Below are 24,076 nucleotides of genomic sequence, written 5' to 3'. Positions count from 1 at the left end.
ATCACATCACATGACCGAAGTATGTGCCTGGTTATTTTCCCTTCTAGTGATGTATCTGGTTTTATGTGGCTCAAGACTTCTGCATTTGTCACCCTAGCTGTCCATGGTATGTGCAGTAGTTTTTGCCAACACCACAACTCGAAAGCGTCTATTCTTCTTCTGTCGGCTTTCTTTATAGTCTAGCTTTCACACCCATACATGGTTATGGGGAAGATGATGGCTTGGACTAGCCTGTGCTTCGTTTTGATGCTGATGTCTCTGCTTCTCCAAATTTTATCCATAGGCATAAAAGTACTGGCTGAATATTAGGAGAAAAATATCAGGAGAAAAATGATTGTAATGATAGTAGTTCCACTATGGAATCTGCTGCCTAGGGCAGTGGTGAGCTCCCCCCCCCCTCGCCGGCAGTTTTCAAGCAGTGGTGAGCTCCCCTCCCCTGGCAGTTTCCAACTCTATGGTTCTGTGATATATAAAACTAACTTCCACCTTTATGTGCTCTTTGCAATATTGTACTCTTGATAATCACCAACAGTTGAAGTGGGCTTTATGGTACTCCCAGCCATAGATCAGGCAAGCAAGAGAACAACCATAATGTTATAATTATGTATAGATCAGGCAAGCAAGAGAACAACCATGATGTTATAATTATGTAACTTTCCAAAAGGAACCAGTAGAATGCAGAGATTTTTTATTCTAGTACTAGAAACCTTGTATTCTATTCAAAGTTTCATCAGTATTACGATAGAATAAATATGCTTTTGACAACTCTGCCATTTTTATTACAGAGAACAACAATAGACACTTGCTTCATTTAGGCTCATTCCGCACATGCAGAATAATGCACTTTCAAGCTGCTTTCAATGCTCTTTGAAGCTGTGCGGAATGGCAAAATCCACTTGCAAACAGTTGTGAAAGTGGTTTGAAAATGCATTATTTTGCCTGTGCGGAAGGGGCCCAAGTGTTTGATCACCAGTGAACACCAAAAAGGGGTGTTGTTCAGGGTTGCCCTCAGCCCCATTTAGAATGTAGCACTGATATCATCATACGTCTATAATGAAGAAAAAGATATAATATTTGCTGATTCCTGCAGACCACTATAATTAATACCTTGGAGCTATACAATCTTTTAGTCTACCAAACACAAAACACTCTCCAAAGGTTTTTTTCCTCCATTCGCTGAAGAAGAAACCTAAGAGAATAACCACAGACCAGGTCTGATTGATGGCTACAGACGGCTTGTGTCCTTGAACCTTGTAGGCTTGTGTCCTTGAACCTTGTAGTGTTGCAAGAAGAAGTATTTGAGGACTCTTGTGAAGGATATTTGAATATTGCCTTTTGAAAGCATTGGAATTCATGCAAATAAGACATGATTGTTTTCTACAAAGTGCAGTGTTTTTTGAGTTGACAGCAAAAATAGAGACCTACCCACACCAAAAATAGAGACCTACGCAGTGGCTTAGGAGGTTAAGAGCTCATGTATCTAATCTGGAGGAACCGGGTTGAATCTCTGGCCCACCAATTACTACACTGTCTCAGATTCAAGGAAATCAGATCCAAGTATGTGAATCTTACTCCTTTACATTTACCCGATCTCCCCGATTTAATTAGATTACACTACTTGTTGGACAACCCTGATCCTTCTCTCTGTATGACAGTGGCAGACTTTCTCCTGGAAATTACTAAATGCCAGTAGATTTCCTTCGCCCTAACACGTATATCCTGTATTGTATATGCTTTTAAATCTATTTTTTATTATTGTTGTACTGCTGTCTATGCCAATAAAGGCTTGCTTCTTCTTGACATCCTCATTAACAAAGTCTGTCCATAATAACTAATCTGCTATTGCGCCTTATCTCCAAATCTTGAAAATTTAGCAGTATCTATATTTGCATCAATTTGCGCTACACTCAACCCAGTGAATATCAATTCTTGTAGAATAAACCCTTTGGCAGGTTTTAGCATCTATCTGAAGAATTTTTGCGAGAGGCAGCCAGCTCCAGAGATTGGCAGAATAGGCAGAATCAAACTATTTAATTTTTTAAAATTATCATTTAAAAATAAAACTAGATCCTTTGCCATATGAGTGTGAAGGCTGTCTGTTGAATCAACTAGTTGTAAAATACAGAGTTCAATGATGTTGGAAGGATGGTATATCAGATTTTCCATGTTGCCTCCTGTGTTTGCTCAATGTCGCTCTAGACAGCTATTTAGTCACCCGTATTAAGACATCAGAATCATACTAGATGCAGTATCTCAAGAAAGAGTTAGTTCATGAATTCTGATCAAAGTTGTTTAGTGCATGATAATCTAGTGTTGTGCATAGGTGAACCTCCTCAGAAGAAAAAACAAATGGGTACTGAAAATTCACTTGAAAATCAAATGTAAAAGCAAAGTATTGCAAGAAACTGGTCCCTAATACATGAGCAGTTTAATCTTCAGTTTCCAAATTCAGTCACAAGAGGTCACTCCAGCCTCAGAAAATATTTAAGGAAGACTGAAAATCCCGAGCTCCTCCCTGCAAATTCTGCCTGTCACAATAGGAATCACAGACATCGAATGCAACCCTCCTGGAATCTATTGAAAGGATTAAATAAACAACCATACAGAGGATATCATTGGATTCTTTGCTTTTTTAAAGAAGGAGATTTCTGTATTTTTAAAAGGATTCCTTTTGTTTTGATGCTTGAATTGGGCATGGTTGTTTGGACGGCAGATTGGGTGATGAGGCGGCTGCTGCAGCTGGTTTTATTCCACACAGCCTGGGAAATGGGGAGCGGCCAGCTCCATTATTCCGTGCCGGAGGAATCCCAGCATGGCACCTTTGTGGGCCGCATCGCCCAGGATCTGGGGCTGGAGGTGAGTGAGCTGGTGCCTCGGATGTTCCGGATGGTTTCCAAAGAGCACAAGGACTACTTGGAGGTAAATGTGCAGAATGGGATTTTGTTTGTGAATTCCAGGATAGACAGGGAGGAGCTGTGTGCCAAGAGCCTTCTTTGTGCCATTCACTTGGAGGTGATTGTGGATAAACCTCTGAGGATCTTCCATGTCGAGGTGGAGATCAGGGACATAAATGACAATGCTCCCATTTTCTCTGCAAGTGAGCAAATCCTGAGCATAGCAGAATTGATAACTGTACCTGGTACTGAATTCCCATTAGAAGGAGCCTCAGACTCTGACATTGGTTCTAATGCTCAGTTGAGCTACAAGCTCAGTTCCAGTCAATTTTTCACAGTAGAGCAGAAAAGAGATGAACACAACAAACATTTAGCGTTGGTTTTAAAGAAGCCATTGGACAGGGAGGTGACCTCTGTGCATCGATTATTACTGACAGCCACTGATGGGGGCCAACCACAGCTCACAGGCACAGTTCGGCTAGTCATTAATGTGCTGGATACAAATGACAACCCTCCAGTCTTTAACCAGTCAGTTTACAGGGTGCAATTGCAGGAAAATGCAGCTGTTGGAGCTCTGGTTATAACACTCAATGCCACTGATTTAGATGAAGGAATTAATAAGGATATTTCTTACGAATTTAGTAACCAAATTCCAGTACATTTCCAAAAGATTTTTAGCATAAATTCCAACACAGGGGAAGTCAAAGTGAATGGAAATGTGGATTTTGAAGATATTAATGAATTTGATCTGCAGATTGTAGCAAAAGATAAAGGCAACTTTCCATTGTCTGGGCATTGCCGAGTGATAATTGAGGTGTTGGATGTGAATGACAATGCGCCAGAGGTTTCAGTGTCATCCCTGTCTGTGCCAGTTCCAGAGGACGCCCCACCGGGGACCGTGGTGGCCTTGATCAGTATCTCTGATAAAGACTCTGGAGCCAATGGGAAACTGAATTGCTCCTTGTGGCCGCCCAAGTTCCCATTCAAGCTGACGTCCACCTTCAAGAATTACTACTCACTGGTACTTTCAGAGCCCTTAGATCGGGAGCAGGTAGCTGAGTATGGGTTGATAGTGAAGGTCCAAGACCAAGGGGACCCCCCAATGTCAGCCAGCATCAGCTTAGTTGTGCCAATCAGTGATGTGAACGACAACGCCCCCACTTTTGCACAGCCTTCTTATACACTCTTTTTGAGGGAGAACAACCCACCAGGAGCTCACATCTTCACAGTGTCTGCCTCAGACCCAGACGTGGCCGAGAACGCCTTGGTCAGCTACTGGCTAGATGAGAAGCTCTGGCCGCTGTCGAGCTACATCTCTGTGCATTCGGAGAGTGGGAAGCTGTATGCCCTGCAGCCCTTGGATTACGAGGAGCTGAAGCTGCTGGAGTTCCAGGTGAGGGCCAAGGATGCTGGGCTGCCCTCCTTGTGTGGCAACGTGACCATCCAAGTCTTTGTGTTGGACGAGAATGACAACGCACCTGCAGTGTCCCAGTCAGTGGAGGAGCCTCCTGCTTTGGTAGTAATCCCTGTACCTTCTGGACACATGTTGGGCAAGATCCGTGCCCTGGATGCTGACTCCGGCTACAATGCCTGGCTTCGCTATGAGCTGCATGAAGGAAACAGTGGCCCTTGGCGAGTGGGGCTGTACAGTGGTGAAATCAGCACCACGCGGATGCTGGATGAAGTAGAGGGGGGAGGAAGCCAAAATGTGCTGGTTGTGGTGAAGGACCATGGCAAGCCCCCCATGTCAGCCACAGCCACCCTGAGCGTGTCTTTGGTGGCCAATAGCCAGGCCATCAAAACAGATGCTCGACTTCCTAGGACAGTAGGAAATGCAAAGCCCTTGGCTGACACTGCCAATCTCTACCTGATCATCGCCATCTGTTCGGTGTCGAGCTTGTTTCTTCTGGTGATCCTCGTGTACGTGGCACTGCGATGCCAGAGCGAGGAGAAGGAGGCGATGATGTACGGTCCTGGCACGGCCACGCTGGTGTGTGCCAGCGAAGTGGGCAGCTGGTCGTATTCCAATCGGCACAGCCACATCCTGGCAGGAGTGAGTGGGGAGGCTGGAGGCAAGAGCGACCTCATGGTCTTCAGCCCCAACATTCCTGCTTGTGCTGAGAGTGGGAAACAGCAGGACTTGCTCTGCACAACGGTTAGTAATGAATTGTGATCTACTCCTGTCTCGTATTATTTAATATCTCTGACTCTGAATATGAAGTTCTTTGAGTTATTGAAAGTATTGAAATTGGAAATATTTTATTTAGGCTTAGTGTCAATGATAATCCATGTTGAGTACTTAACTTGTTTCTTGGGATTTTTTAAAAATGCCTCACATGACATCACCAATCTACTGTTGCCCTAAGATATATGTTCTACTGGTGTCTCTCTGGAGGCCCCTGAACCCTATGAAAATAAACTATAGATGTCTGAGATCTTTTTCTTCACCTGACAAACTGTCCGCCTGACAATTTTCCCTTTTCTTTGTTGCTTCCTCATAGGCAGTGTAAGCCAATGAAATACTTTCCTTCCATCTAACTCAGTGGTTCTCAACCTGGGGGTTGGGACCCCTTGGGGGTGCCGTCAAATGACCCTTTCACAGGGGTCGCCTAAGACTCTCTGCATCAGTGTTCTCCATCTATAAAATGGATAAATGTTAGGGTTGGGGGTCACCACAACATGAGGAACTGTATTAAAGGGTTGCGGCATTAGGAAGGTTGATTATTTATTGATGCTGTATTTATTGATGCTATATTTATTGATGCTGTATTTTGTTGGATCAAGATTGCTGATGTTTTTGATATTTGAAATATGGTTTATTGCTGTTGCTACTTGATATTATGATTATTACTGTTGTGATGTTTACTGATGCTATATTATGTTGTTGTACACCTCCCTGAGCCTTTCAGGGGAGGCAGTATATAAATTAAATTACCAATTACCAAATAAATGGCAAATTTCTTTCAAGAACCCTTAAAACTGGAGTTTAGAGAGGATGCTGACAATAGTGTGTTGGAGATCCTTAGTCCCTGTACAGTATTACACTTTCCAAAGTCCCTGTGGAAATAGGATGCCTTATAGGCCACTATAGTGTAACAATACGTTTGCTTCCACTAAGTGGAATGTGAACGAAAACAGAAGCAAACGTGTTAACTTCTGTCATAAAATATTACTTCAATTTTAAGTTTGTTAGGTCGAGTCCCTAGGCTCCACTGCTAGGAATCAAATACCAGTATGACTTAATTAGGAGTGAATATGCTTGAGATTAAGCTGCATGTTTTGTCAAATGATCAGCAGTTTCTGAAATCTTTATTCCATACTTTAGGTGCTTATTAATTAGTCAGATTCAAAAATGCGGCAAGGGAGAACACCTCAGGGAAATCCTACTAACAAAATCAAAAGAAGAAAAAACCCACTCAGACATCAAACCCATCATAAAAACTGATTTTTCACTTTTGAACCTTTCATCCACCCAAAATGGATATGGAATTGCATCATTTCAGTTGCTAATGCAATGCACAAGCCAGCAGAGAAAAATGTTGGATTGAATTAACAAATTGATGTAAAAAAAATGTTATATTTCCATTTTCAATACAGATAGGACTCTCCTATTGCTGTTTAATGTGGAGATTGTGTAAAAATTATCCTGAAGAGCATAGCATCTGATGAGCTAGATGCTGGTTTTACTTGCACTAGTGAGTATAGTTTGAAGTGCATGTTGAATGATGTTGAAGTTAATTAGAAGGCAAAGGTAATGACTTTCCACTGGACACATTGTAGCCAATAGCCAGTATGAAGGGGAAAAGCAACCTGAAGAAAAAGGCAGTACAATGGAGGCTAGTGTTTATGCTACTGAACTCTATCACTGTGTGATAGAGTTGATTTGAAAAAGACCGTATGCTCTTCTCAAATAAAAGTGGCACCTTCCTTTGGAACAAAGAGCCTTCCTTCAGTAGAGTTAACCTGTAGAGAAAGAACTATATTCTGCAGGCAGAAGGTTTTTTGCATGATTGAAGACTTTGCTGCTATCAAAATGAGTTTTAGGATCTAGCTCAAGACACCAATCAATAATTTCTTGATACAGAGAAAGCATTTGATGAGCCTGAGTGGAAATGTTCCATAATTATTATTATAATTATATTGTTTAAGGAACACACATGTTAGGTGTATTGATGCTATTTATTCAATCTATTCAGGCAGTGAGACCAGCAGGCTCAAACCAGTTTAACGCAGATGAAGCACAAATATTCAACGTCAGCAGGCAAAAACAAACATTTAAATCCAAACCATGATAAAACATACAAAAAGTTCCCACACCCAAACAAAAACAACAAAAGCTCAGAATAATAAAGTAAAATAGTAGGAATGGAATATTTTTTAAAAATCAAAGGAGATAATCATATTGATAGCAATAAAATACCAGTTGCCATAATAGCCTTTTGGGGGGGATCAAGAAATAAGAAACTCCCATTAAAACAAGCTGGATTATACCAATGTTTGACAGAACAGTTTTTCTCTCTGTATGATAGTGGCAGACTTTCTCCTGGAAATTAATAAATGCCAGTAGATTTCCTTCGACTTAACATTTATTTCCTGTATTGTATATGCTTTTTAATCCGTTTTTTTATTATTGTTGTACTGTTGTCTATGCCAATAAAGGCTTGCTGCTGACAGAACAGTTTTTTTAATTGGTGCACAAAATATTGTAAGTTTTGGCACCAGTCAAGTCTTTGTGGGGTGGAAGTTCCAAACTCTGGATGCCACAGCAATGTCAATACCCTTAGTTTTTCTCATTAAGAAAAACCTAATGACAAATGCCAGAGAGTTCCACAGATGGCAAATTGACAGGACCCATTCATATCAGACACCAGCAACAAAAAAACCAATCATTTGGAAGTTCTGGAAACTTTTTGCTAGTTATGTGAAGCCTAAATGCAACACATCCATGATGATGCACAAGTTGATTTGTAGTACTGACATTTGTTTGCTGTTTCCTGTCATTGTATTCTATTTAAATATCGGTTTGTAAGTTTTGTTAAAAAAATACACAGCACGAACTGAGGCAATGATGTAGCAGGCAGGGTTTCAGGAAAAACGGCCTTTCACGTTGTTGCTTGTAGACAGTATATGGCTTGAGATAGTAATCAACACTTGAAATTCTGCTTGGAAGTAAATTGGTAAGTCAGTGTTGATGATCCCTTTAATTTATACTTGCCAGCACTCTTAGAACTTTACTTGAATCAGTTGAACCTTCTGAACAGTCTTCAAAAGGCAAACCCATGCAAAGTGGGATATCAGCATGAAGGTTGTGTGTTGAGTCAATTAGTTATAAAATACAGGGTTCAATGATGTTGACACCTAGCATTGAATGTATAATACTAGTTCAAGGATGTACCATGGACTCATCTGAAGTGAGAGAACAACTGATGTCCCTGGATATTCTGTCAGGTGTATCTGTGATGTGTCACCTGGCAAATATCCATGGCTCCAAGTGATGTCAGCTTCATGGCACGTTCCATGTTTTTTCTGCAGCCTCTTTGAGCAGAAGGGCCCAAAGGTTGGAGTGTCAGATTTTCCCGTTTGCCTGTGTTTGTTTGCTCAGTATTGTTCTCTACAAACTACTTGGTCAATCCTGGATTAAATATACTGGGAGTATCTGTTTCCTCATGTTTGGGAAAGCCGCTAATGAAGAGTTTCTGGCGTATAGACAGCTGAAGAAGACAGTGTTCAGGTGTTACTCCTAGTTACAAACTCAAACATGACTGGCCTGCAGAATGGGATGGCGGGGCTGAGGAGAGAAGTCTGAGAAAGACTGAAGAAGACATTGGCTCATTCCGCACATGCAGAATAATGCACTTTCAAACTGCTTTCAGTGCTCTTTGAAGCTGTGCGGAATGGCACAATCCACTTGCAAACAGTTGTGAAAGTGGTTTGAAAATGCATTATTTTGCATGTGCGGAAGGGGCCATTGACTGAAGAGGACTGACTGAGTCCAGGCAGAGATGCCATCTATCTGATCCCTGGACTTTCTGAGCCATTGAACACTTCTTTCCCACATGTTTGCTGCAATGGAAGAGCCTTATTTGTTTAAATCTACAGAATGAAAAAAACATTCATCTTCCCTGAGGAACATTGCAAAAACTATCACTATAAAGTAATGTTTGTTTGGTGATCATTTTGTTACATGGAAGGGATGGTAGTTGAAACTAGATGAATTTCTCCTCCGTCTGAGGGCACCTGTGCATATACATAATATTTATCTCTCCTTCCCTCTCCTTGTGACCATTGAGATAAATGTTAAGACATCAGGACATTGCTGGATGGCACATCATGTTCAACACTTTCCTCAGAATTAAATCACACATTAGATTGAAGGACTGTCAAGTGCACAAAGCCAGTGTTGCCTGTTGGTGACATAAGAAAACCAGACGGTGCTAAGAACTTCACTTGAAAATCAAAATTTACCAAATCAAATGGACAAACAAAGGATGAGAAGAAACTGGTCACTAAAATGTGAACAGTCAGTGTGTCAGTTTCTAAATTCAGTCACAAGAGGTCACTGCAGCCTCAGAAAATATTTAAGGAAGACTGAAATCAAGAGCTCCTCCCTGCAAATTCTGCCTGTCACAATAGGAATCACAGACATGGAATACAACCCTCCTGGAATCTATTGAAAGGATTAAATAAACAACCGTACAGAGGACATCGTTGGATTCTTTGCTCTTTTAAAGAAGGGGATTTCTGTATTTTTGAAAGGATTCTTTTTGTTTTGATGCTTGAATTGGGCATGGTTGTTTGGACGGCAGATTGGGTGATGAGGCGGCTGCTGCAGCTGGTTTTATTCCACACAGCCTGGGAAATGGGGAGCGGCCAGCTCCATTATTCTGTGCCGGAGGAATCCCAGCATGGCACCTTTGTGGGCCGCATCGCCCAGGATCTGGGGCTGGAGGTGAGTGAGCTGGTGCCTCGGATGTTCCGATGGTTTCCAAAGAGCACAAGGATTACTTAGGGTAAATGTGCAGAATGGGATGTTGTTTGTGAATTCCAGGATAGACAGGGAGGAGCTGTGTGCCGAGAACAAGGACTGTGTCGTTCACCTGGAGGTGATTGTGGATAAGCCTCTGAGGATCTTCCATGTCGAGGTGGAGATCAGGGACATAAATGACAATGCTCCCATTTTCTCTGCAAATGAGCAAATCCTGAGCATAGCAGAATTGATAACTGTACCTGGTACTGAATTCCCATTAGAAGGAGCCTCAGATTCTGATATTGGTTCTAATGCTCAGTTAAGCTACAAGCTCAGTTCCAATGAATTTTTCACAATAGAGCAGAAAAGAGATGAACACAACAAACCTTTAGCTATTGTTTTAAAGAAGCCATTGGACAGGGAGGTGACCTCTGTGCATCGATTATTACTGACAGCCACTGATGGGGGCCAACCACAACTCACAGGAACAGTTCGGCTGGTCATCAGTGTTCTGGATACAAACGACAACCGCCCTGTCTTCAATCAGTCAGTTTACAGGGTGAAACTGCTAGAAAATGCAGCTGCTGGAACTCTGGTTATTACACTCAATGCCACTGACTTAGATGAAGGAATTAATAAAGAAATCTCTTACTCATTTAGTGACCACGTTCCACCAAATTTCCAAAAGGTTTTTAGCATAAATCCCAACACGGGGGAAGTAAAATTGAAAGGAAATGTAGATTTTGAAGATATTAATGTATTTGATCTGCAGATTGTGGCTGAAGATAAAGGCAACCTTCCATTGTCTGGGCACTGCCAAGTAGTGATTGAGGTGTTGGATGTGAATGACAATGCGCCAGAGGTGTCAGTTTCATCCCTGTCTGTGCCAGTTCCAGAGGATTCCCCACCAGGGACTGTGGTGGCCTTGATCAGTGTCACAGATAGAGACTCTGGAGCAAATGGGAAAATAAATTGCTCCTTGTGGCCACCCAAGTTCCCATTCAAGCTGACGTCCACCTTCAATAATTATTACTCGTTGGTACTTTCCGAACCCTTAGATCGAGAGCAGGTAGCTGAGTATGGGTTGATAGTGAAGGTCCAAGACCAGGGGGACCCCCCAATGTCAGCCAGCATCAGTCTGTTGGTTCCAATCAGTGATGTGAATGACAATGCACCCACTTTTGCACAGCCCTCCTACACAATTTTTGTGAGGGAGAACAACCCCCCTGGAGCTCACATCTTCACAGTGTCTGCTTCAGACCCAGATGTGTCCGAGCGCATGCTGGTCAGCTACTGGCTGGATGAGAAGCTCTGGCCGCTGTCGAGCTAAGCACATCTCGGTGCATTCGGAGAGTGGGAAGCTGTATGCCCTGCAGCCCTTGGATTATGAGAGGAGATGAAGCTGCTGGAATTCCAGGTGAGGGCCAAGGATGCTGGTCTTCCTTCTCTATCTGGCAATGTGACCATCCAGGTTTTTGTGTTGGACGAGAATGACAACACACCTGTAGTGTCCCAGTCAGTGGAGGAGCCTCCTGCTTTGTTGGTAATCCCTGTACCTTCTGGACACATGTTGGGCAAGATCCGTGCCCTGGATGCTGACTCCGGCTACAATGCCTGGCTTCGCTATGAGCTGCATGAAGGAAACAGTGGCCCTTGGCGAGTGGGGTTGTACAGTGGTGAAATCAGCACCACACGGATGCTGGATGAGGTAGAGGATGGCGGAAGCCAAAATGTGCTGGTTGTGGTGAAGGACCACGGCAAGTTCATGTCAGCCACAAATTGAGTGTGTCTTTGGTGGCCAATAGCCAGGCCATCAAATCAGATGCTCGGCTTCCTAGGACAGCAGGAAATGCAAAGCCCCTGGCAGACACTGCCAATCTCTATCTGATCATCGCCATCTGCTCCGTGTCCAGCTTGTTCCTTCTGGTGATCCTCGTGTACGTGGCTCTGCGTTGCCAGAGCGAGGAGAAGGAGGCGATATGATACGTCCTAATGCCACACTGGTGTGTGCTGTGTGAAGGGCAGCTGGTCGTGATTCCAATCGGCACAGCCACATCCTGGCGCAGAGGTAGAGCCTGGAGGCAAGAGCGACCCTCATGGTCTTCAACTTCAACATTCCTGCGTTTGTGCTGAGAGTGGGAACAGCAGGACTTGCTCTGCAAGTACAACGGGTTAGTATCAATGCATTCTGATTTACTCCTGTCTCGTATTATTTAATATCTCTGACTCTGAATATGAAGTTCTTTGAGTTATTGAAAGTATTGAAATTGGAAATATTTTATTTAGGCTTAGTGTCAATGATAATCCATTTTGAGCACTTGTTTCTTGGGTTTTTTTAAAAAATAACTCTCACATGATCACCAATCTACTGTTGTCTCAAGATATGTTCTCCTACTGGTGTCTCTCTCTCTGGAGGTCCTCGGAGCCCTATGAAAATGAACTATAGATGTCTGAGATCTTTTTCTACACCTGACAAACTATCCGCCTGACAATTTCCCCTATTCTTTGTTGCTTCCTCATAGGCAGTGTAAGCCAATGAAATACTTTTCCTTCCATCTAACTCAGTGGTTCTCAACCTGGGGGTTGGGACCCCTTAGGGAGGCGGTCGAATGGCCCTTTCACAGGGGTCGCCTAAGACTCTTTGCATCAGTGTTCTCCATCTTTAAAATGGATAAATGTAGTATTCCAGGATAAATGTTAGGGTTGGGGGTCACCACAACACGAGGAACTGTATTAAAGGGTTAGGAAGGTTGAGAACCACTGATCTAACTCATCTCCCCCACCCCCACCATTCCACAGAGTATCTGCTTACTCCCTCTGTATGTAGGGATTTGTTGTGATGCTGCATCTTGGAACTTGGAATTAGAGGCCCTGCATCACACGAACCCAATTTACATTTCCACCTTTAGTTTTCGTTTATAGCATTGTGCTTTTATACTGTCCTGAGCAGTATTAGCACAATTCAGGACATTTTCACAGCACAAATTTATATAATAAAACATTAGGAATGTAGAGGGCGGGTTAGGTTAGTTAACTCCTTTTGTGTATATTGTTGGGGATTGTATTGTGTTTAGCTGTTATTAAGTTAGTAAAGTTTGTTAGTTAATTGCTGCTATTATTGTAAGGGTTACCGTTAGGTTTAATATGTCCAGAAGTTTAATAATGCTTAGAAGTTCGTATATAGTCACCATCTCAGATGTAATGTTTAACTGATTTCATATGTTTATTGTTTATTCATTGCTGTATTGTTTTATTTCTTATATATTGCTACTGTTGTTTGCTGTTTATAATGTTAGTTACGTTTATCGTTGCTCATAATGCTGTTTTATAATGCTATGTTATTGTTGTTACTTCTTGATATTTGATTATTGTTGCTATATTTACTGATGCTGTATTTTGTTGGATCATGATTGCTGATGTTTTTGATATTTGAAATATGGTTTATTGCTGTTGCTACTTGATATTATGATTATTACTGTTGTGATGTTTATTGATGCTATATTATGTTGTTGTACACCACCCTGAGCCTTTCGGGGGAGGCAGTATATAAATTAAATTACCAATTACCAAATAAATGGCAAATTTCTTTCAAGAACCCTTAAAACTGGAGCCGAGAGGATGCCGCTGACAATATTAGTGTGTTGGAGATCCTTAGTCCACATTGGTAATAGCATTATTACACTTTCTTCCCAAAGTCCCTTCTGTTGGAAATAGGATACCTATCAGGCCACTTTATAGTGTAACAATAAGCTTGTTTCCCACTAAGTGGAATGTAGGAACTGCAACATCAGAAGTGTAAACGTGGTTAACTTTACATTGGTCATATCATTACTTCCTATTTTAAAGTTTGTTAGGTCAAGGTCCCTAGGTCTCCACCAAGTTAGGAATCAAAATACCCAGTATGGACTTAATTAGTAAGTGAATATGCTTGGAGATTAAGCTGCATGTTTTGTCAAATGATCAGCAGCGTTTCTGTAAATCTTTTATTCCATACTCTTAGGTGCTTCTCTTAATTAACAGGTCCTGCTCTCATATGAAGATTTGTTTAGGATGAGGACCTTCCTGTCATCTTTATGAGGCTTTCCTGAATCTCAGCACATTTATTTGAGTGTCATGCTAAGATAGATAAAATGCATCTGATAAGTGGCTCTTTATTGATACCTTAGTTATCAGGCTGTCATATATATTGGAAGAGGATCCAGTTTTTACATTTGACCTCCCAGACACAGAAGTATATTTCTAATACTTGTTGAACTATTCTATCATTCAACTCTTGGTCTAGATGCCCTTTCTCAGTATCTAGAAAATGAAGCAGTGCATTCTGTTTTTCCTTCATTTTCGGTCTTGCATGAATTTAGTTGATCCGGCCTTTCTACTATGTGCTAAGTATTCAAAGCAGGTAACAAATCTATAATCACAAGAATTTATACTAAAACCTCGTAGAACCACAAGTTAAAACAATACGGCAATCATACAACATAATAAGGACATTAAAAGAGCTGTTATCAATGATTTCTCATACTTCTATAAACTCTTAAAGCGTTAGTTAGGTCATAATATACTAGCTGTGTCATTGTTGGGAGGGAATGATTTAACCCTTTTCAGAAATTCCCCCCCCCTTCTTCCCAATCCTTTCTTGTTCCCCTGTCCCGTCACTTATTTCCCTCTCAGAGAATTCCTTATTACTCTTCCCTTTATTTGTTCCCTGCACCCCTGATTAGTTTTCACTCTATACATTGGGTTTTAGGGTACCAGAGGGCTTAACATTTTTAATATTTTTATTATTTTATTAGTATAGTATATTGCCTATTGTAAACTGCACTGAGCCTGTCTTGATGGTAAAGGATGGACTATGAATATAATAAATAAAGAAATAAACAAACAAAATAAAATGATAGTAGACTGAGTGTGAAATGCATGATTCAGTATCTAGATTGCATTTATGTGTCAAATATACATACAATCAATGATTAACTCCAGTATTCCTGCTGGGATCGTGGAACTAAGCAAGGGATTCATTTGACACAGGACAGTTGCTATATTCAGCAATTTTTTTGGCAGGATTCTTGACAGAATTCAAAGGGAGATTCTGGCCTAAGAATGCTGAATTAGAATTCATGAAAAAGTTCATTCTATCTCACCTCAGGATTGAACAGATACTTCTGATTTTATCCCATTTGCGATCATTATCCCCTATTGCAATAACCAGGATTTCCCGCTTATTATATGTGTTAATTTGTTTAGCGTAACTGGTGAGTGTTTCCTCTATTGTGCTTGGTTAGGTTTGATATTTATATGCTTATATTTCATCCCGTGCTTCCTGCATTTAATGGACCCTTGATCCCCCTGGCTTGCAGAAGTGCATCCTTCTTTTAATTTGTTCCTTTCATAAGGAGGAGGGATCTACTTCTGCTCTCTGAAGAAGTGGGGATGTTGTGTTCATCCTACACTACAGTATTCCAAAGTCTAATCAAGCATCATTCTTGTTACCATTGTTTTGTAAACAAAGAAGATATTAAGAGTCTGATTCAAAAATGGAGCAAGGGAGAACACCTCAGGGAAATCCTACTAACAAAATCAAAAGAAGAAAAAACCCACTCAGACATCAAACCCATCATATAAAAAACTGATTTTCACTTTTGAACCTTTCTATCCACCCAAAATGGATATGGAATTGTATCATTTCAGTTGCTACTTAAATGCAATGCACAAGCCAGCAGGAGAAAAAAAATGTTGGGATTGGAATTAACAAATTGATGTAAAAAAATGTTAATAGCTACTGAAGCCATTTACCTTTTTCCACAACAGGATGGTGACTCTCCTCTATTGCTGTTTTAATGTGAGATTAGTGCAAAATTATCCTGAAAGAGCATATAGCATCTGATTAGAGCTAGGGATGTGGTTGGTTTTACTTGCACCTAGTGAGTTATAGTTCCAGTGCATGCTGAATGATGTTGAAGTTAATTAGAAGGCAAAGTGTGTGGATCTTCCACTCGGACGCATTGCAGCCACAGCCAGTATGAAGGGAAAAGCAACCTGAAGAAAAAAAAAGTGCTAAGTACAATGGAGGTTGGGTAAGCTATATGCTATACTGAACTTGTATCACTGTGTGGATAGGAGTTGTGATTTTGAAAAAAAAAGACCATATGCTCTTCTCCAGATAAAAGTGGCAGCTTCCTTTGGAACATGGAGAGCCTTCCTCCTCCAGTGCAGTTAACTTGTAGAGAAAACACTATATTCTGCCCAGGCAGAAGGTTTTGCATGATTGCCCAAAGACTTTGCTGCTAATAAAATGAGTTTTCTTCTTAGAGATCTAGCCCAAGACACACCAACTCAATAATTTCTTTGATACAGAGAAAAAAAAAAGCATTTGATGAGCCTGGAGTGGAAATGCCGGGTTCCATAATAATATTATTATAATTCTATTGTTTAAAGGTACACACATGTTAGTGTGTATTAGATGCTATTTATTCAATCTTATTCAGGCAGTGACACCCAGCAGGCTCAAACCAGTTTAACATGAGATGAAGCACAAATATTCAACATCAGCAGGCAAAACAAACATTTCTAAATCCAAACCATGGTGATAAAACATACTAAAAAAAGCTCAATACACCAAACAAACAAAACAACAAAAGTTCTAGAATAATAAAGTAAAATAGTAGGAATGGAATATTTTTTTTAAGCAAAAAATCCAAAGCAGATAATCATATATTGATATGCAATACAATGTACCAGCGCTGGCCATAATAGCCTTTTGGGGGGTCAAGAAATAAGAAACTCCCATTAAAACAAGCTGGATTATACCAATGTTTGACAGAACAGTTTTTTTAATTGGTGCACAAAATATTGTAAGTTTTGGCACCAAAGTCAAGGATATTCTTTGTGTGGGTGGAAGTTCCAAACTCCTGATGCCACAGTAATGTATCCAATACCCTATAGTTTTTCTCATTAAGAAAACTCCTTAATGACAAATGCCAGAGAGTTCCACAGGATGGCAAATTATTCGATTATAGGAACCCATTCATACTCAAAGACACCAATCTTGTTAAACAACAAAACCAATCATTTGGAAGTTCTGGAAACTTTTGCTAGGTTATGTGAAGGCTTCCAAATGCAACACATTACATCCATGAGATGATGGACAAGGTTGGATTTGTAGTACTGACATTTGCTCTTGCTGCTCTCTGCCATTGTATTCCTCCTATTTTAAATACATTGGTTTTGTAAGTTCTTGTTAAAAACAATACACAGCACAAACTATTGAGGCAATGATGCTTAGCAGGCAGGCTTTCTAGGAAAAACTGACGGCCTTTTCACGTTGTTGCTTCTTAGACAGTATATATGGCTATTGAGATAGTAATCCAACACTTAGAACACCTGTTTGGAAGTAAATTGGTAAAGTCAGTGTTGATGATCCCTTTAATTCTTATACTCTGCCTAACACTCTTAGAACTTTTACTTCTGAATCAGTTGAAGCTCTGCATTTTAGTTCCTTGAGAAAGGCAGTCCCACATGCAAAGTGCATTTTGTATTAGTCCAGCATCCTGTATGGATAACAGTGATCAAGCCTGGCCCTCTCTAAAAAGGGCCCTCAGCAGGTATCGTAGAAGCTGTAGAGTTGGAGTTGGTAGACCTGCCATTAAGACCTGCCCATTGGCTATTTACTAATTGACTTTTATCCTACCATTTCCTTTAGGAGAAGTTTCCAGTGTGGCATTACATACATTTCCCTCCAATTATCCATTTTAATTACCCTCAAAGATAACCTTGCCTTGAGGGAGGTAGTATATATTGAGTGAGGAGAATGAGTGATCCAAGTTTCCCCATGGTGGTGAGAGCAGGGAATTCTGAATCTTTGTTCTCATTGAGGCTCTAGTCCATCCATCACTTCTACTTCTTAGGGACACCAAGCACTCAGGCTAAGCATGGGCAAGAGATCTTGGGCACCTCTGTCTACCCTGGATCAGTATGCCAAAGCTTAACCTTCTGTTTAACAGAATGCTATAAATCTAGTGCAGAATATGTAAGGTTGTAAAGTTTGGTCTACAATGTTGATATTGATTCTATTGTTCTCTTTTTTAATTCTAGGTTGATATGGATAAATTTGTGAAGAGACTTTATTATATATAATTATATATAATACTAATATTGGCTTTTGTGTCCACTTTGCAATGTTGTATTCCTCTTTTCTGATAGTCATCAACAGTTGATGTGGCCTTTATGGTACACCCAGCCGTAGATGATGATGATGATGATGATGATGATGATGATGATGATGATGATGATGATGATGATGATGATTATCAGCCAATAAACCAGGGATTTGGGAATTATACCTTCAGAGTTGTTGAATTTGTGTGTGAGGAACACAGGGTGGCTAGGAGTGGGGGCCCACCAATCACATGCATTTCAAGGACCCCGGGGTCAAGATGATATCTCGTCCGGGGCTTTCCCCATTTTAATCCTCCACCAGGTTCCACCACTTCATAAGGGGACACTGAGGGCCATTCTGGGGAACAAATTTGGGTTATTGTTGTTGTTGTTGTTGTTGTCAAAGAGCATTCCAAAAGGAACCATGCTAGTACTAGAACCTTATATTCAAAGTCTCATCAATATTGCCCTAAAATAGTTACGCTTTTGACAGTTCTGCCATTTTTATTACAGAGAAGAATAATAGACATTTGTTAGGTTCTTTCAGTGTCTGATCACCAGTGATCTCCAAAAAGGGGTGTTGCCCAAAGTTGCCCTGCCCCACGTAGAATGCAGCATTGATATTAAGGTAAAGTTTCCCCTTCAGTCGTATCCGACCCTGGGGTACAACTGCGAGCAGTGATTTTATAGGCAAGCCAATTTTGTGGGATAGTTTGCCATTGCTTTCCCCGGCTACTCTTTATCCCCAACTATGAGTGAGATACTCATTTACCGACCAAGAAATGGATGGATGGCTATGGAGTTGGACTATGAGTCAAGGGTCTGCTGGATGGAGTCAGCTTTGAGTTGACCAAAGCGGAGTCAGCTAGGCCTGTGCTCATTTGTCTCAGTTATTGTTCTTTACAACTACTTGGCGAAGTCAATCCTGGATTAAAATATACGAGGGAGTATCTGCGCCTCATGTTGCTGGGAAAGCAGCTGCATTATAAAGAAGTTTTTGGGCTATGACAGGCTGAAGAAGACAGTGTTCAGGTGCTACTCCTAGTTACAAACTCCAACATTACTGGACTGCAGAATGGGATGGCGGGGCTGAGGAGAGAAGTCTGAGAAAGACTGAAGAAAGACATTGTCTCCACATTCCGCACATGCAGAATAATAATGCACTCCAAAACCGCTTTCAGTGCTTCTTTAGGCACAAGTTGCTGCGGAAATGGCATAATCCAGTTGCAAACAGTTGTGAAAGTGGTTTGAAAATGCATTATTTTGCATGTGCGAAAGGGGCCATTGACTGAAGAGGACTGACTGAGTCCAGGCAGATATGCTATCTATTTGATCCCTGGACTTTCTGAGCCATTGAACACTTCTTTCCCACATGTTTGCTGCAATGGAAGAGCCTTATTTGTTCAAATCTACAGAAGAAAAAACATTCATCTTCCCTGAGGAACATTGCAAAACTATGACTATAAAGTAATGTTTGTTTGGTGATCATTTTGTTACATGGAAGGGATGGTGGTTGAAACGTATCACTTCCGCCTCGTACAAGGGGGCACTCTGTGAAGTATGCATTATATCGTCACTGTACCTTCCTCCTTCTAAAGGACCCATTGAGTTAAATATTAAGACATCAAGGACATTGCTGGATGGCAGCGCCATGCGTTCAACACTTTCCTCAGTAAATTTAAATCGGCCACATTAGATTGAAGGACTGTCCAAGCTGCTACCAATAGCCAAGTGTTGCCTGTTGGTGACATTACAAGAGCAAAACCAGACGGTTGCTAAGAACTTCACTTGAAAATCAAAATTTACCAAACCAAATGGACAAGCAAAGGATGAGAAGAAACTGTTCCGGTCACTAAAGTACTTGAGACATGCTGTAGAGTGTCAGTTTCTAAATTCAGTCACAAAGAGGTCACTTGCAGCCCTCAGGAAAATATTTAAGAAGACTGAAATCAAGAGCCTCCCTCGCCCATAAAATTCTGCCTGTAACAATAGAGGAATCACAGACATGGAATTACAACCCTCATGGAATCTATTGGAATTGAAAGGATTTAAATAAAACAAACCGTAACAGGAGGACATCATTGGATTCTTTGCTCTTCAAAGCAAAGGGATTTCTGTATTTTGTTGAAAGGATCTCGTGTTTTACGATGCTTTTGAATTGGGTGCATGGCTGTTTGGACGGGCAGTATTGGGCGGATGAGGCGGCTGCTGCAGCTGGTTTTATTCCACACAGCCTACAGGAAATGGGTGCAGCCAGCTCCATTATTCCGTGCCGGATGGGAATCCTGCAGCATGGCACTCCTTTGAATGAGTCACTGATCGCCCAGGATCTAAGGGCTGGAGGTGGGAGTGAGTTGTGCCTCACAGGATGTTCCGGATGGTTTCCAAAGAGCACAAGGGGATTTCACGGAGGTAAATGTGCAGTAAGAATGGGATGTTGTTTGTGAATTCCAGGATAGACAGGGAGGAGCTGTGTGCCAAGAGCCTTCTTTGTGCCATTCCACCGGAGGTGGATTGTGGATAAGTTTCCTCTTGAGGATCCTCCATGTCGAGGTGGAGATCAGGGATTATAAAATGACAATGCCCCCATTTTTTTTTCCTTGCAGAGCAGAGCAAAATCCTTGAGCTACAGGCAGAATGGCATAACTGTTCCCTGGCAGTTACTCAGTTCCTGCTGAAGGAGCCCCAGACTTCTGATGATATTGGTTTTAATGTTCAGTTGAGCTACGAAAGTTCAGTTCCAAGGTGAATTTTTCACAATAGGAGCAGAAAGAGAGAGATGAAACACACAAAAAAACTTTTTTTAGCAATTGTTTTGTAAAGAAGCCATTTATTGACAGGGAGGTGACTCTCTGTGCATCGATTATTACCTGACGAAAGCTTCTACCTGATGGGGGCCAACCACAGCTCATTGGTACAGTTCCGGGCTAGCTTCATACCAATGTCATGCTGGATAGTACAAATGACAACCCTCCGGAGTCTCTTTAACCAGTCAGTTTACAGCAGGGTGCAATTGCAGGAAAATGCAGCTGTTGGAACTCTGAGATTTATGCAACATCTTGAAGTTGCTACTGATTTATGATTAGAAAAGGGGAGTAAATAAAGAAATCTTTTATTCTTTTAGTATCCACGTATCACCAGATTTCCAAAAGATTTTTAGCATAAATTCCAATACAGGGGAAGTCAAAGTGAATGGAGTTGTGGATTTTGAAGATATTAATGAATTTGGATCTGTGCATTTTCAGCAAAAGATAAAGGAACCTCCTGTCATTGTCTGGGCATTGTACGCGGAAGCAGGATAATCGAGGTGCTTTTCGGATGTAAACGATTGACACGCTTTAGAGGTCAGCGTCATCCCTGTTTTAAAGCCCCTGTCACGAGTGATTCAAGAGGATTCCCCATCCCAGGGACCGTGTGGTAGCCTTGATCAGTGTCACAGACAGAGACTCCTGGAGCCAATGGGAAAATAGAATTGCTCCTTGTGGGTCACCCAAGTCTTCGAGTTCCCCAAGTCCGAGACGTCCACTTTCTGGAAGAATTACTACTCACTGGTACTTTCAGAGCCCCTTAGATCTTGAAAGAAAGCAGGTAGCTGAGTATGGGTTTGATAGTTGAAGGTCCAAGATCATGGGGAAACCCCATTGTTCAGCTAGCACCAGCCTAGTAGTGCCAATTGAAGTGAGATAGAACGACAATGTCCTACCCACTTTTGCCCAGCCCTTATACCAATCTTTGCGTAAAGGAGAACAACCCACCTGGATTCAGCATCTTCACGAGTGTCTGCTTCAGACCCAGATGTGGGTTGGAGAGCATGCTTCTGGTCAGCTCACTGGCTGGGATGAGAAGCTCCTGGTCAGCCAAGTCGAGCTACATATCCCGGGTGCACTTTCTCCCGGAGAGTGGGAAGCCAGTATGCCCTGCAGCCCTTTGGATTACAGGAGCTAGAAGCTGCTGGGAGTTCCAGGTGAGGGCCAAGGATGCTGGTCTTCCCTTCTCTGTGTGGCAACAGTAGAAGCGATCTATCCAAGTTCCTTTAGTGTTTGGGAGCCCGAGAATGACAACCAGCGCACCGGCAGTGTCTCCAGCCTGTGGAGGAGCCTCCTGCTTTGGTGGTAGTGATCCCTGCACCCTCTGGACACATGTTGGGCAAAATCCGTCGTACCCTGGGATGCCAGGGACTCCGCTACAATGCCCGGCTATTGGCGAGCTGCATGATAGTGTTGAAATGCGGTCCCTTGGCCGAGTAAGGGTTATTAGCCGCAGGTGAAATCCACCAACTTTCGGATGCTGGATGAGGTAGGAGATGGAGGACGCCAAAATGTGTTGGTTGTAGTGAAGGGACTTCTGCAAGCTTCTCCCATGCTGTCAAACAGCCACACAGCCAACGGGAGCGTGTGTCTTTGGTGGCCAAGAAGCAGGCCATCAACAGCGGATGCTTTCGACTTCCCAGGATAGCAGGAAATGCAAAGCCCTTTGGGCTCGCCACCCTACCTGACTCATCGCCATTCTGCCCAGCAGGTCAAGCTTGTTCCTTCTGGTGATCCTTGTGTGGCGCCATGGCGCCAGAGCGCAGGAGCATGAGGCTATGATGCAACGCCCTGGCACTGCCACGCCAAAAGTGCCAGTGAAGTGGGCAGCTGGTCAGATTCCAATCGGCACAGCCACATCCTGGCCGGGGTGAGTGGGGAGCCTGGAGGCAAGAGCGACCTCATGGTCTTCAGCCCCAACATTCCTGCTTGTGCTGAGAGTGGGAAACAGCAGGACTTGCTCTGCACAACGGTTAGTAATGCATTCTGATTTACTCCTTTCTCGTATTATTCAATATGTCTGACTCTAAATGAGAAGTTTTTTTTAGTAATTAAGTTCTGAATTTTAAAGTATTTTAGTTTGGCTGAATTTCAATAATTATCTATATTGAGTACTTAGATTTGCAAATATTCCTCATTTTGGAGAATTAGTTTGATTGATCTTATTTTGTCCTTTATGGGACTCAACAGAACAATAGGATCCAAACTGTGACACTTTTCTCAGTTCTTGGTTAACATATATCATACTTTCCTGAACTTTTGATAAAACTGCAGTTGATAATGGCATGCCTTGCAAAGGATCAGTAAGCAATGTTAACAAGTAACTATACCAGCGATTCCCAACCAGGGTTCCGTGGTACCCTCGGGTGCTGTGAGCATGTCCCAGGGGTACCACAGCAATGCTACTGGCCCCCCTCACTTTTGCGGTGTCTCCCACCGGCACCAGCAAGGATATAGAGCTGGCCCAGGGGGCAGGGTCTGCCGCAAGGTCAGCAGCCACTTCCCACCCCCCCACCCCCGTGCTTCCCTTCACCCTGGGAGGGGGAGCTGGGGGGTGGCAAGCAGTGAAACTGGAAGGTGGTGGGAGGATGGCAGGGGTACTGTGAGATATGAAGAGTGATGTCAAGGGTACTGTGACATCGAAAAGGTTGGAAAACACTGGACTATACTATACACATACGCACACACATCTGGTAAACTGTTCTCTTGGTCATTTCCCCTGCTTCTTTGTTACTTCGCCAAGGCCAGTCTAAGGCAACGACAGACTTTCATCTAACTCACCCCTGCCCCAGTTTCACATTTCACAGCCTCTTGTTGAAACGTGGAATTATAGGCCCCCCATCACATGAACCTATATATGTTTCCCCCTTTTGTTTGTGATTATTCAATTGTACCTTTACACAGTCTTTTTACTTGTGTAGTATGGCAGCTGAAAGGGCAACAGATAGAGCAAACAAAAAGTTTCAAATATTTAGGAGTGGTGTACCAATACAATGGGAAACCCACAGCCCATGTACAATCAGTTATTCAATCGGCTCAAAGAAGTTCACAGGCAATCTTGAGGTTTTTTCACTCACAGGGGAACGGATTCATCCCAAGTGCAGTTAGACTGTTGAGGCCAAAGCCTTAGCCCAATTGACCTATGGTGCTCCGTTGGCAATGATTTCAGATTTTGTGCCATTGGAGAGAGTCCTATCGATTTTTCTGAGATACTTGTTTAATACACCGAAATGTACAGCCAATGTGGTATTAAG

General features: G+C 42.1%; 2 protein-coding genes, 1 long non-coding RNA gene and 1 pseudogene across 4 annotated transcripts in view; all 4 read left to right on the top strand.

Moving 5' to 3' along the window:
- The window catches only part of IK (IK cytokine), a 375,513-nt gene that overhangs the window by 327,937 nt on the left and 23,500 nt on the right, over positions 1-24,076 (top strand). The window lies entirely within an intron of this gene.
- Positions 2,447-22,879, top strand: LOC125443429 (protocadherin alpha-5-like). Of its 2 annotated transcripts, none has more exons than XM_048515549.1 (2): positions 2,447-4,888; positions 22,634-22,815. In XM_048515549.1, exons 1-2 carry the CDS (start codon positions 2,557-2,559, stop codon positions 22,810-22,812), a joined length of 2,511 nt encoding a protein of 836 aa, XP_048371506.1. In that variant the 5' UTR covers positions 2,447-2,556; the 3' UTR covers positions 22,813-22,815. The 2 variants fall into 2 exon arrangements, with proteins under 2 accessions (XP_048371506.1, XP_048371505.1); XM_048515548.1 differs by lacking the exon at positions 22,634-22,815 and adding an exon at positions 22,861-22,879 and having other exon boundaries at positions 2,450-5,114.
- On the top strand, positions 5,574-13,456 carry LOC125443443. The gene is made up of 2 exons (XR_007246122.1): positions 5,574-5,610; positions 12,611-13,456. It is a non-coding gene; the product is annotated as an uncharacterized LOC125443443 (long non-coding RNA).
- LOC125443433 lies at positions 9,518-11,844 on the top strand (annotated as a pseudogene).

Source organism: Sphaerodactylus townsendi, linkage group LG14, assembly GCF_021028975.2.
Source record: "Sphaerodactylus townsendi isolate TG3544 linkage group LG14, MPM_Stown_v2.3, whole genome shotgun sequence".
Lineage (NCBI taxonomy): Eukaryota > Metazoa > Chordata > Lepidosauria > Squamata > Sphaerodactylidae > Sphaerodactylus > Sphaerodactylus townsendi.
The sequence above is the reverse complement of the archived record's forward strand: the minus strand, read 5'-3'. Positions and strand labels throughout refer to the sequence as shown.